Raw genomic sequence first — 13,694 nt, forward strand, 5'->3', positions numbered from 1 at the left:
AAGAGTAATTTGTAGCATAGGTATGAAAGGTATAAGAAAAACATACCTGTTATAAAGAGAAATGTTAGGTTTAGGTTCACTGTTTGCCCAAACCTCTCCAACTTTAGATAACACATTATTGATGAAAGCAGATCTTGTCAACACAGTTCCCTTTACAGTTTGCTTTGGAAATGCTGATAATGGTTTGGGTCTAGAAACTATAAAATGAAGAATATAAGGTTTAATTAATTTATCTCTAACATAATAGTTAAATTTTAACAATCAAATTGTTAAAGTCATATTTAGATTTGGCTTAATCTATGCAGAAATTTAACAAAACTACAATTTCTTATATGGATATATCTATAAGAAAACAGAATAGAACTTTCATTCTGCACTATTATTACTAAGTAAATGAAAAACTTCTAAGTAAGTCTCATTATTTCTCATGGCAGGTGATATAAAGAAAAGAAAAAGAAAAAACACCACTGTGATGAACAAACACCATAGGCTCACATATAAAATAAAAATACACCATAGGTGCGGCTAGGGTGCTTGCTTTGCACATGGCCAAGCCAAGTTCAAGTCTCGAATCTATAGGATTCCCCCAAGCCCAAAAGGAGTGAAACCTGAGCAGAGACAGGAGTAAGCCCGCCCCAAAACACCACCACCAATAACCAAAAAAAAAAAAAAAGAGAGAAAAATATACAGTAACAGTAAACGTTTTCCACTCTGGAGAAGCCCATGTTCTCTCTTGAACAATATTCTTTTTCTGTTCCCATATCTAAGTAAATTTTTTTCAATAAAAACTTTAAAAAAAAAAGCAATCGTTCCACTATTTCTAGTACAATACTTAGATGCTGTTCAATAAAATATTTACCTTCTCGAAAAACCGATGCTGAGAGGTGGTAAGGCTTGGCTCGTTCAATTGCTAATTTTCTCTGGACTCTAGGAAGAATTTTTCCATACTGGTCTAATATAGAATTTCGAGCCACAGATCTTTCCCGCAAATGAGGATCACGATCATTCTATTAAATAAACCAAAGCTAGTAAAAATCAAACCTTTAAAAATGTCAGGTATCATATGCTTTTGTCCTTACCATTTAAAAATACAACTATAAACACACACCATCTTCTATGTGTCTATTCTTCCTAACCATGGACTTCATACACATACACCTGATTTTTCCAATTAGTAAATGTCAATAAATTATAAGTTCTACTTCTATCAAATCCTTATTCATTTCAAAAGGCCATCATTTATTAAGCATCCACATGTATATGGAAAATAAGGTTCAGATAGTGTGTTCCAAGAACACAGAAAATTCATTTGACTTAAGTTCATATATTCTTTGAGGCCAGAGAGATAGTACAGTGGGTAGGGCTGCCTTGCACGCAGCCGACCCACGCTTGATTCCTGGTCTCTTGAGCACTGCAAGCAGTAATTCCTGAGTGCAGAGCTAGGAGCTACCCCTGAGTATCACTGGGCATGACTCAAAAAGCCAAAATGCTGAAAGGTCCAGGGAGGATGGCAAGAGGGAAACTGAGGAAATTTTGTAGTGAAAAATGTACACTTGCGGAGGGCTGGGAGTTGGAGCAGTGTATGACTAAAAACCTGACTAGGAACAGCTTTGGAACTGTATTTAATGGTGATTCAATTAAAAAAAAAAAGAAAAGTTCATATACTCTTGTAGTACAGTTCCTACTTATTGTCCTCTACTTGGTCTTGTTTCCCTGAGAAATCATGATTCTGAACACTGTTACTGGACAAGATTGTGAGCAGACATCTAAAAAGAAATGTGTGGTTAAAAGAATTATTTAAGTAGGGCAAGCATGGGTTGGATTTTTCCCTTGAATGTGGTCAAGATCCCCAGCACCTCATATGGTGCCCTGAGCACTGCCAGGGTAATTCCTGAGCGCAGTCAGGAGTAACTCCTTGAGCACCGAAGGGTTGACCCAAATATCAACAACAAAACAAACAAAACCAATTATATAAGTAATACCTATTCTCAATTCTGCTACTGATGGCAAAGAAGAGAATTTTCCAAGTTTATTTAAAATCCAGGGGCTACTAAACCACAAATGCTTACATAACAAAGTTACCAATTTCCTTCATCCTCTTATCCCCCATTAAAAAAAAAAAAAAGATAAATAAGCTCAACTATACCGTAAGATTAATCTTCAGAGTCTGGTTCAGTTTCAAGGCAGGGATGTAATTGGCACGCTGCAAATGGTGAACTAAAAGGAATTCATGATTCTGAACACTGCTACTGGATTGCAAAAATCTTACCAAACACTCCTAGGAAGAATAAAATAGAGCCGTATGTAAGTTACTAATTTAAATGTGAATTTCTAACAAGTTTATAGTGTCATGTCATTACCTGTTCAGTGTCTGTAAATGGTAACTTTAGCAAATCTTCCATTAAGCCCATTTCCTGACAGACTTCATAGGTGTGCTTTAGCAAGTCCTCTATATTTAATCTATTAGAATGTTGCCGCAATAAACTCCAGGCCTCAACCACACACCTGAAATAAGTATTTGTCAAAGCTTAGTTTTTAGAAAGTCATTTGAAAACAAGTAACTGACTTATGAAAACCAAAGGCAATTTTTATGTACTGGAAGTACTTTGAAATTTTTTGAATACTTATCACTGTATAATAGAGTTCAAGAGTTCAACAGAAAGACAAGTTATCTTTGAAAACTTAATTTTTTTCTACCTGGTATCATCATTAAGTGTAAATGAAATGAAAGGAAAAAAGTGGCACCGATAGAACTGAAAAACCAGTGTGCTGTAAGATAAAGAAAAAGGGTTCTTAAAGAAGTAACATTTCAGCATGAGAAGAATGCAACAGAAAAGGAGCAAAGCCCTGAGGGGAAATGCACATTTGTTTATGGGAAGGTCAAGAGGTTTAAGTAGCAACAGAAAACTCTTGTTAAACTTGAGTCAAGTTATGACAGTTTTAGATACCATACGGAGACACTACATTTTGAAAAGTACTCTAGTTTTACTTCATTTGGTTTGGGGGTCACACCCGGCAGTGCTCAGATCAAATACATCAAATACAGGTGAGATACATTCAAGGCAAGCACCCTGTCCGCTGTACTATCGCTCTGGCCTGTTAATGAAAAGCAAACTTAAAACAGTATGAACTCGTAAGAACTTTTAAAAAGATATGGAGTTGGAGGAGCCCAAGAAGACTGAGGAGAGGAAAAAAGGTATGGAGTCAGAGCGATAGTACAGCAGGTAAGGGTCATGCACACAGCCAACCAGGCCAGTCAGGGTCGATCCCCATCACCATATATGGGCCCCTGAGCCCACCAGGAGTGAACCCTGAGCACAGAGTCAGGAACAAGCTCAAAGCACTGCTAGATGTGGCCCCCAAAGAGTACAAGACAAAACAAACAAAAAGACTAGAAATGATATGCCAGGTATAATAAGATCTTGTGCAGTTGAAATATTAAGAATTATTCATGATTGTTAGTCTGTGATAATAAAAGTTTAGAGCGATAAAAATAGCAATTTAAATTTGTCTACCTAATACACAAAATTTGAAAATTTGGGAGTAGTTTGAATAGTGAACACATCCAACATTGGCACAGGCAATCTGTATACCTTTCTTACTAACTTGTTAAGGAGACTGACTCGCTCTCTCCATACAAATTACACAATGAACAGGATCTTTTGGACAAATATGTATGACATATCAACTAATAAAATATATATTGTCAGCAAATAAAAACTAGTTTTACCAAGGGTTAAATGACTGATACAGTATATTAATCAGATTCTGTGATAAGAATGCAAAATTAAGCTTAGTTAAAAAGAAAAAATAACTTTTAAATCTCCATTTGTAAATTATAACTGCTACATAATGGGAAGAGAAGAAAAATCAAAACATTAACTTAAAAGGAACAAAGAATTAAAATGATATAATTCAAAAGCAATTTGCAAAGTACTCAAGATTTATATTTTTATATTAATGAAAACAAAGGGCTGAAAATTAGTACAGAACTTGCAGAAACTAGAATGATTATGCCTAATCAAAGCATTTTTTCCAGTCCTATACTTTTTATTATACTAAGAATATTTAATGTTAACAGCTAAAATTTATGTCTTTACCTTGAGTCTATCATCATATACTATGCATAATTCCTAAACATTCATAAACAAAATCAAAATACCTATCAAACTTTCATCATCTTTAGTGTATTTTTTTCCTTTTCTTATACTAAGGTTTATTGGAACAATACCAGTTTCAAAAACTTTGTGATTCAGTACTTCCTGCAAATTTGTTTAGCTAGCTAAACCTCTGATTAATAACTCAAGCATCTCAACAATTATCTCTTAATTTACTGTCAAGAACACTGCATTTCTGGGGTTGGAGAGATAGTAACAGCAGGAGGACACTTGCCTTATACACAATGGACCCCAGTTCAATCCCTGACACATATGGTCCCCTGAGTTTATCCAGGAAGGATCGATCCTTGAGCTCAGAGTCAGGTGTAACCCCTGATCATCTTCAAGAGGGGTCCCCCCAAAAAAACAAACATGCAAAAAGAATACTACTTTTCTTCTGATATAACCAACCTATCATTAAACGCAGAATGTTGTTTTCTGTCTCAGATCTGGAGATTCAGTCTTTCTAGCCTCAGATATATATACATTGCTTACCCAAAGGGATAAAAAAAAATTTTTTAAAGCGGTATTTGTTCATAAGTAACAGCTTAGGGTGATAAGGCAACCAATTCATAAAAAAGTGAAAATAACCAGCAAAGTGCAAAGAGATAGTACGTGGGTATGAAGACAGTATATATCCATAAATACAGATTACACCAGCGTATTTCACTAGCATAAATGTTTTAGAGCAGAAAAATAGTAATGGTCAAAAAGTACAGGCTGAAATAAAAAAATTACAATCTAAGAAATTTTAGCCCCATCTAATTTCCCCAACTAATTTAGTTAACAAAACCCAGTAACTGTATTTTTCAAATAGACATTCCCAATTGCCATTTAACTTGTCACTATACACAAAGGCAAAATCTAATAATTACAGTCATATAATTGCTGTAATATAAATGGCAAATCGTACTGATTAAAAATCACCAAAGTAATGCAATGATTAAAAAAAAAGAGATGATAACATCTGATTTAACTAATAAAATAAAAAACCAGATACTGGGTTGGAGAGAAAATATTGGAGTAAGGAGCGTGCCTTGAATGCAGTCGACCCTAGTTTGATCCCCAGCACAACATATGGTTCTTAGAGCAACACCAAGGATTCACTCCGGAGCAGAGCCAGAAACAGCCCCTGAGGAAGGCTAAACCTAAACCCCTCCCACCCATGCCCCAGAAAAACATGTTTGGTTTAAAAATGAAACCTGACACATTTAAATCATTCAAACAGGTATTTAAAGATTTTCTGAGGATGTAATGACAAAAGTTAATAAAACTGCCATGTCCAAGAAATAAAAATATCATGATTACTAGAATATATTCTCAAAGAATAAGATTTGTCAACTTCAGGGCTGGAGTGGTAGTACAGCAGGTAGGGAGCTTGCATTGCACATGGCTGACACGGGTTCGATCCAATACGATCCCTAATCCCAAATCGTCCCCACAGGCCCAACAGGGCTAAGCTTCCAGCACTGCTGGGTGAGGTGCACCCGCCAAAAAAAAAAAGATTTGTCAACTTCAATCTTATTCTACATTTGTTCTACATTTGGGTTCCTTTTCAGCATAAACCACATGAACAAACCTTGACTGATCACTATCAATACTGTCAAACTGAGAGCTAGTACAGCACATAGGATGGGTGCCTTACATACAATCAACCTGGCTTGGATCCCCTACATGCCACACGGTCCTGAGCACTGCCAGGAGTAACCTCTTAGTATTGTAATGTGTGTTCAAGCTTACTTCTTATGCCAGAAAAAAGTATTTTACAATTTTCATGGTGTTGATAGATCAAGAAACATGAGAATTTTATGACAGGAACAAAGAAAAATACTTGCACATCAATTTATTACAATCAAGAGTTTCAGGGAACTTTCAAAATAAACTTACCTATTGGAAAGCAAAACGGTGAGGTGAAGGCTAACATCACTATCTGTGGACACCGTTGGCTTCATTGTCTGAATGTATCTGAGGGCTAGTCTGTGCTCACCCTGACACATGAAGGCTTGAATAATCTTTGAATGCTGCCATGGCACGGGTTTTACAGTAGCCGGGTGAAAGAGAAGTTCCAAACCACTCTGCAAATATGGCATGAAAATGGATAAATACAGTATGTTGTGTTTAAAACACAATACCTAGTGCTTTAAAAAAGACAGGCAATGGATTCAGAAATGAGAATGCTACAGAAAGGGTAAGAGGCAACATAAGGACACTGGTAGAAGGTCTTATACACTTCAGTGACATAGGTCACTGTACATATCAGTATCATAAAAGCCAACGCTACTGTAAACAATGATCCAAACCCTATTAACTAGAATCTTTAAGGGGATTTGCTAAGTGGAGGAACTGATGGGTAGGCAGGAGGGAATTCTGAGATACTGGTGGAGCTTAACTAACATTGGTGGTGGAACAGTGTACTCCTAAAATTCTATGATGGAACAATATTGTAAATCAGAGTACTAAAACAAAAACTTAAAAAACAGAAAAACAAAATAGTAAAGTCATGTACATGCACAATATCTGAAAAGTTTTGATATTTTAGATTTAAAAACCTTGTACTTAAGACTATTGTACTGTATTATCTAAAATCTTTTCATACCACTTTCCTTAATCAATACCAAATTTTATGCTCAACAGTTCCCTTAACACACCAAAACATTCCTCTAAATGTGCACTTTGAAAAACTTTTTTCCCCTTCCTTAGATGCTGAAGAACCTGTAGTTCAATTAATTTCTAACAGTACCAAAGATATGCTTTAACAGGTACTAATTAAACTTAGTCTGTAACTTAATCTAGAAGTAGAAAGCCATATTTTTAACAACTCAATTATGTACACTTTATTAAAACATAAATTGTCTACAGATGTTTACATCTCGAATTAACAGACTTTACCTCATAGTCATTATGATCTATCAGCCAAAACCCTTGAATCAGTTTGACGTGACTCCAAGATATGGCAAAGACTGTAGGAAATGATTCAATGGCAGTATCCGTTTTATTTGGATAGGAATACATAATATCAAGCAGCAAGTAAATGGTCTTTAAAATATGATTAAGGACAATAAACAAAAATACATACACATATATGTCTAAAATAAGGAGTAAATTAATACAGCAGAAGAGGCTTGGGAAAACCACCATTGATAATTAGCTATAGTCTTATAGCTATATAAAAGAGGTACCACATTTAATAAGGTTCAAGAATGAACTTCATGAAGTCAATAGTTTACAAATTTATGACATAAACTCAGACAAAATTTATTATATGGAAAAACAAAACAGGTTGAAAATACATCAATTTTATAGATATAAGCAGAACTACAAATTTTACTTATTTTGGTTTTGAGCCACCTATTTGGTACTATAGGCTTGTTCCTGGCTCTGTCCTCGGAAATCACTCCTGGCAGTGTGTGAGGGACTATATGTGGTGTTGGGGATTAAATCCATGTTGGTCACATGCAAGTCAGGTGTCTTAATCACCAAAATATCTCTCCAGCCCCAGAAGTACAAATTTTCAGACTAAAGAAAGTGACTTTAGTGCACCTACTGCTAAGATCAAGGGGCATAAAAACTACACCTAATGTAATATTCAGTTCATATTCACATATTAACCCATCGAAAACGATTACTTGGCTACAATATTTTAGAGTAACTGCTCTTAAATTTGGAAGTGTTCTGAACACATCTGATAATCTAATGAGTCTAATCATACAAAATTAAAAATTTTAGCTTCAGATTAAGCACAGAACTCAACTGGCATTCTGAATTAAGAAATTTTCTTTTTAAAAGTAAGTTTTTTAAATATATGCTACATTGGGCCTAGAATGATGATACAGCAAGCAGGGCTCTTGCCTTGCACTTGGCCAACGCAAATTCAATCCCTGGCATACCATACGGTCCCCCGAGTACCACCAGGGGTAATTTCTGAGTGCGGAGCCAGAAGTAAGTCTGAATATCACCAGCATAAATAAATTGATAAATAAACACAAACTACGCAGCATACCTGCCTGAACACTGCTGAGAGTAGCTCAAGGACCAACTGTAAGCACTACTTGGGAGCCCTGAGCCCAATACTAAAACAAAACTGTATTACAGACCAAGACTGGGTTACATGTGATATGTATTATATGGTCTCTATTAAACAATTTTTTTACCCCACTCCCAGTGACCTATTAAATTTTATGATTTTGGTTAAAAATATTGATTAAATATGAAGGATACAACAGCGTGTTTGCTTGCTTCGGCAACATTGTCTAGTAGGTATATGTCAAGCAGTGCCTAAAAATTAGGATTAAAAAGATTAGTGCATTTTTTATATTCATTCACTCATGTCCACTGTTTATCCCAAGTCTATGTAAGATGTGAGAAACACTCAGGCCTCCCTCCTTTTCAACTTTGTAAATTCTTTAAGATTTAATACTGCATCTCACATGTAGGCTTGTAGGAGGATATTTTCCAGTGCCTCCTTCATCTCGTTTCCACAAGTCCTCAATTCTATCTCCTAGCTGAGAAACCATTCCATCAATCATCAAGCAATCAGGATTCCATTTCCCTCTGCAATAAGAGCAACATCAAGAATACCATTAGTATTAATTATCTTCAACAAAACAATATAAACTTTTAAAGTTACAATCCCAATCATCAAAAAGAGAAGTCAGGGAAAAAAAGTAATCATTAAGAACACTAGACATGCCACATGTTTTATGATGAAAGGGTTGTCTACCACAAGTCATCATCCCTTGTCACAAGGCAGCAGATAGTAAAACTAAGATGTATGAAGTCTTAAGTTTTGTCGTCAGCAAGCTTAACAGTTTAGGTCAAGTCCTAGGGTAGGATATGGTATAGACAGTCAAACTGTGAGGCTACTCAGCTTTATATCAGCAGGGACATTACCAAACAGGTTCTCATCAATAATTAAAACAAAACCAACTCAAGCAGTTTTCATTTCAGTTTATCATCTGGACAAGTCTTTCAATCTTACTGATGTCCTCAAAATGAATGAGCCACCTTTATAATAAGCAAATATTGTTGCTGTCTGTTATTTCATCTAATATTAGTAACAGCAGTAGTTAATACTTATAAGCTTTTTGTAGGCTTCAAAATTCAATAAGGAGGGAGGTGGAGTGATAGTACAGCAGGTAGGGCTTTTTGCCTTGCATGCGACTGACCAGAGTTCGATCCCCGGTATCCCATATGGTTCCCCAAGTGCAGAACTAGGAATAACCCCTGACATCAATGGGTATGACCCAAAATCAAACAAACAAGCCAAAATTCAACAAGGAGGGCTAGAGAGCATAGCATGAGGCGCTTGCCTTATATGTGGCTAATCCGAGTTCATCCCTAGCATCACATATGGTCCCCTGAGGCCTGCCAACAGTGACACAGAGGCAAGAGTAAGCCCTGAGCACCACTAGGCATGACCCAACTACAAAAGTTTAACTTTGAAAGGAGAATTAAGCATACATATACTTATAAGATACATGAAATATGCCTAATAAATCTTCCTAAATCCATGCTCACTAGTTCTTCCAGAGCACTGGGAGTCCCAAATAGCTATATATCAAAATTATTGCTGGTACAGCTTTTCAAGGGACTTTTTTTTTTTGGCTTTTTGGGTCACATTTGGCAATGCACAGGGCTTACTCCTGGCTTTGCACTCAAGAATTACTCCTGACAGTGTTCAGGGGACCATATGGGATGCTGGGAATTGAACCCGGGTTGGCCTTGTGCAAGGCAAACAGCCTACCCGCTGTGCTATCACTCCAGCCCCAATATATTTTAACCTTTTGTAATGAAAAGTAGCTTCTTTTTTTGAATAAGTATCAGAAAAAACTCATGCTTAAATACAAAATATTTTCCAATAAATCAACATGGTAGTATCATTTGGGAAATAATAAGCGGTTCTTAATATAACTAAAATTCTAAAAGTAAAGCCTTAAGTCTTTAAAATCAAAGCAAACATTAAATAGCAATGCTGGTAACAAATTCTATTACTTTATGAGAATTCTCCATTTTATGGCTTTGTAGCATTAGCTGAACTAAGTCCTAAAATGTTTGCAGAAGGATGAATGGTACTATACCTTGATAAACGTTCACACTTCTGCCGACAACTGGTGTAGTAGTTCTGAATTACAGGGTAGTTATAGCATAACCTTGATAACTGCATAGCATCATCTAGATTATTTTTTAAGAGCGGGAGAAAAAAAGCTATCAATATTTCCAAAATACTCCAACAACATTTCATGTAACACACACTGGCATTGTATTGTAATTTTATGATGTTATTTAATTTGTGGGTTCCCTGTATTTAACTTGAACACTGACCTCCCTTTATTAAAAACAAAAAACAAAACAAAACAAAAACCACAAGTGAGAAAATCAAGTTCCATGAAAGTTAGCGACAACTTTCTGAAGCTGGCTTAAATCCTAGAAAAACCTATTCTAGAAAATTTTTTGCTTTCCTAGGCATAAAATGTCCATTTCAAAACATACAACGTTCACAATTTGTTCAAGTGAAAATAAGAGAATTAAAAAAGAGTAAGTTGACAGTGATTATGTACCATAGAGAAGTCAAATTTTATTTCTTGAAATTAAAAAAATCATTAGTTAAAAAGAAGTATATTATATTGAATGCCTGTAACAAATGCATCAGGAACAACTTTGTAAAGCATGGTGTTTAAATAAAGTGAAGGGGGAAAAAAGTATATTTACTTGATGGCAAACAACATTAACAGACCGATAGTTTGAAGGATCTAAAATTTCAGCTGCTGGTCTAATACCACCCATTTACAGAAGTCAGGTTTTCTCAAATTTGCTTTCCTTCTAAATGTTATGTTTAATCCAACAATGTGAAAACACTTATGTATCAGGCATAGGGGAAGGCTGATACACAATAAAATACGAAAGAAGAATGTAAGACAATTAGATGAACAGAAGAAAGGAAAATCAAAGCATTAGAACAAGAGGCCTGGGAGATAGTAAAGCAGGTAAAGTGCTTGCCTTGCATGCACCTGACCTGGGTTCAATTCCCAGAATCCCAAATAGTCCCCTGAGCCTTGTCAGGAGTGACCCCTAAGTAGAGAGCCAGGAATAAGGCCTGAGTACCACTGGATGTTGCCCCCAAACAAAATAAAAACAAACAAAAAAGGAATTAGAGCACAACAAATATATTTAAGAAAGTCTAATATTTATTAATTAAATACTTACCTAAGCCCTCTGGTAAAAGACCAGAATGACAGAACCAAAGAACCACCTGTACATACTGACAGATGAGTTGGGTAACAATACATTTATTGCTTAAGTCCATAAGACCTACAAAGAAGAATCAAATATCAGTTCTTAAATTTCATCCCCATCAACCCCAGTGTGAATCCGGGCACCATAGATGTTCCGGTAAGTATCACCAGGGTCCTGAGCAAAGAGCCAGCAACAGCCCCAAATACCACTTGGGCCCCTTTCAAAAAAAACTATCTGGTGACTTGTAGTAATATGTATATCTTTAACAAACTTAACTTGAACAAAAATGGTGAATTAAAAAAAATTGACTAAAGGAGTCATTTTATATAAAGATGGTTTCATTTGAGTTAGACAGCTAATTTTAGAAACCAAACATATACATTACTAGAAAATAGTATGATATTAGTAAGTTATTCAACAATGACTTTACATGGCAAAAGTATTCGTCCTTAGAAAAATCATTATCTTGTAATAGTCAGGGCCTGATTAACTATAAAACAATAGAATTAGTCAACAAATAATTTGCTAAATAAAAACTGGCATTTAAAATTGTAAATATTAAAATAATCATTCCCAAGGTCAAAGAAAAAGTACAAGGGTTAGGAGGGCATGTCTCAGAGAAGACCAACCTTGGTTCAATCCTGAAATCTGCATTTGGTCCCCAAACCATTATGAAAAGTGAACCCTTAGTGAAGAGCCAGTAGCCCCTGAGCACCTGGGCATGGTCCCCCCCAATGACTCTTAAAGCCCCATAAAATCACTGTGTATCCCAAACTCAAACTCATTTAAGAATGAACTCAGAGGGGCAGGAGAGAGAGTATAATAGGTAAGGCAACTGCCTTGCACATGGCTGACTAGGCTTAATCCCCAACACCTCATGTCAGTCCCTTGAGTACTACTGCCAAGAATGATCCCAATATGCAGAACCCATAGTGAGCCATAACAACTGCGAATTGTGATTTAAAAAAAAAAACCCAAAAGAACGGGTGAGAATATTATAATATTCTGTTGGCATTTCATACAAAGAGCGTAGCATTTGAGAAATGTCCTCTTCATGCAATAATTCATCTAAGACAATAAAATTTATTTCTTGAAATCCTGAAAAAAAAATTCAAAACTTCATTTACATAGGATTCATTTACATACCTCTCTCAGTGATCTCTTGGGCCTCTGCTGCAAAACAGCTCAAGACTGTATTAAGGTTACTAAGAAGCAAATGGCAACGTTGGATAGACTGTATAGTTTGTGGATCGATGAAACGGCATGAACCATCAAATAATGGTACAGCTATAAAGGATGAAATATAAAATTTAGTTTGATAAGTCTAATGAATCAAAATTATAAATGTAATACCTTCCAATTTCTATCAGTCACAGAATTATTATTTTTTAAAGATTTACAAAGCTGAGTTTGAGCAAGAAAAATAGGAGAAAATATAAACTGTCATTTTAAAAACAAAAGGAACGTATCTTATGGTGATTCAATAAATAAAAACAGACATACGGAATGGGTAAACAATTATATAAGCAACGAAAGGTGCAAATTTAACTTTAAATATGCCAGTTTTAAGTCATCAAATATTTCTCCCTCAAATGATTGTTTCGGGGTTACTCCTGGCTCTGCACTAAGGAATGACTTCTGACTGTGCTCTGGAACCATATGGGATGTTGGGGATTAAATCAATATGTTGGCTTAGTGCAAAGCAAGAAATACCTTATCCACTATACCCTGACGCCTCAAATATATTTTACAATCAGACTTTTTTATGTATCATGCTATGCCAAGTAATATTTTTGATACCGGTTTCATAGGGACTATACTCTGTGGTATTCATTAATCACCAGGGATATGTAATGCCAAGGATTAAACTAAGGGCTTCATACATCTATGCATGGTCTGCTTAACATTTAAGAACTCTTTGTTTAGGAGCTGGAGCAATAGCACAACAGGTAAGGCATTTGCCATGCAGGCAGCCAACCCAGCTTTGATTCCTCCATCGGTCTTGGAGAGCGCAGCAAGCTACTGAAAGTATCCCGCCACATGGCAGAGCCTGGCAAGCTACCCCTGTTGTATTCGATATGCCAAATACTCAGGAGTGATTCCTGAGTGTATAGCCAGAAGTAACTCCTGAACATCATCATTGGGTGTAGCCGCCAAACAAACCAAAAAGAACTCTATAATGTCCAAGCTTCAAAAGAGATACCAGAGATACTAGAGATCAGGCGCACATGGTTTGCATACAGAAAGCCTGGGTTCAATTGCTAGGTATAGCCCTCAAAACAAAGGACTGGGGAGGGGAGGAAG

The 13,694-nt window shown here is 35.9% G+C and overlaps 1 protein-coding gene across 3 annotated transcripts in view; it reads right to left on the minus strand.

The window, feature by feature from the left end:
• Positions 1–13,694, minus strand: part of AHCTF1 (AT-hook containing transcription factor 1) — an 83,279-nt gene that overhangs the window by 23,569 nt on the left and 46,016 nt on the right. For all 3 annotated transcript variants that reach the window (XM_055146887.1, XM_055146885.1, XM_055146886.1), the window contains 11 exons: positions 12,537–12,677; positions 11,361–11,465; positions 10,235–10,328; positions 8,585–8,708; positions 8,376–8,432; positions 7,047–7,193; positions 6,045–6,232; positions 2,361–2,505; positions 2,147–2,278; positions 860–1,007; positions 47–197 (listed from right to left, as the gene is read on the minus strand). In XM_055146887.1, coding sequence (XP_055002862.1) covers positions 47–197; positions 860–1,007; positions 2,147–2,278; positions 2,361–2,505; positions 6,045–6,232; positions 7,047–7,193; positions 8,376–8,432; positions 8,585–8,708; positions 10,235–10,328; positions 11,361–11,465; positions 12,537–12,677 — 1,432 coding nt within the window. The remainder of the gene's footprint in view (positions 1–46; positions 198–859; positions 1,008–2,146; positions 2,279–2,360; positions 2,506–6,044; positions 6,233–7,046; positions 7,194–8,375; positions 8,433–8,584; positions 8,709–10,234; positions 10,329–11,360; positions 11,466–12,536; positions 12,678–13,694) is intronic.

The sequence above is a fragment of the Sorex araneus genome, chromosome 9 (genome assembly GCF_027595985.1).
Source record: "Sorex araneus isolate mSorAra2 chromosome 9, mSorAra2.pri, whole genome shotgun sequence".
Taxonomy (NCBI): domain Eukaryota; kingdom Metazoa; phylum Chordata; class Mammalia; order Eulipotyphla; family Soricidae; genus Sorex; species Sorex araneus.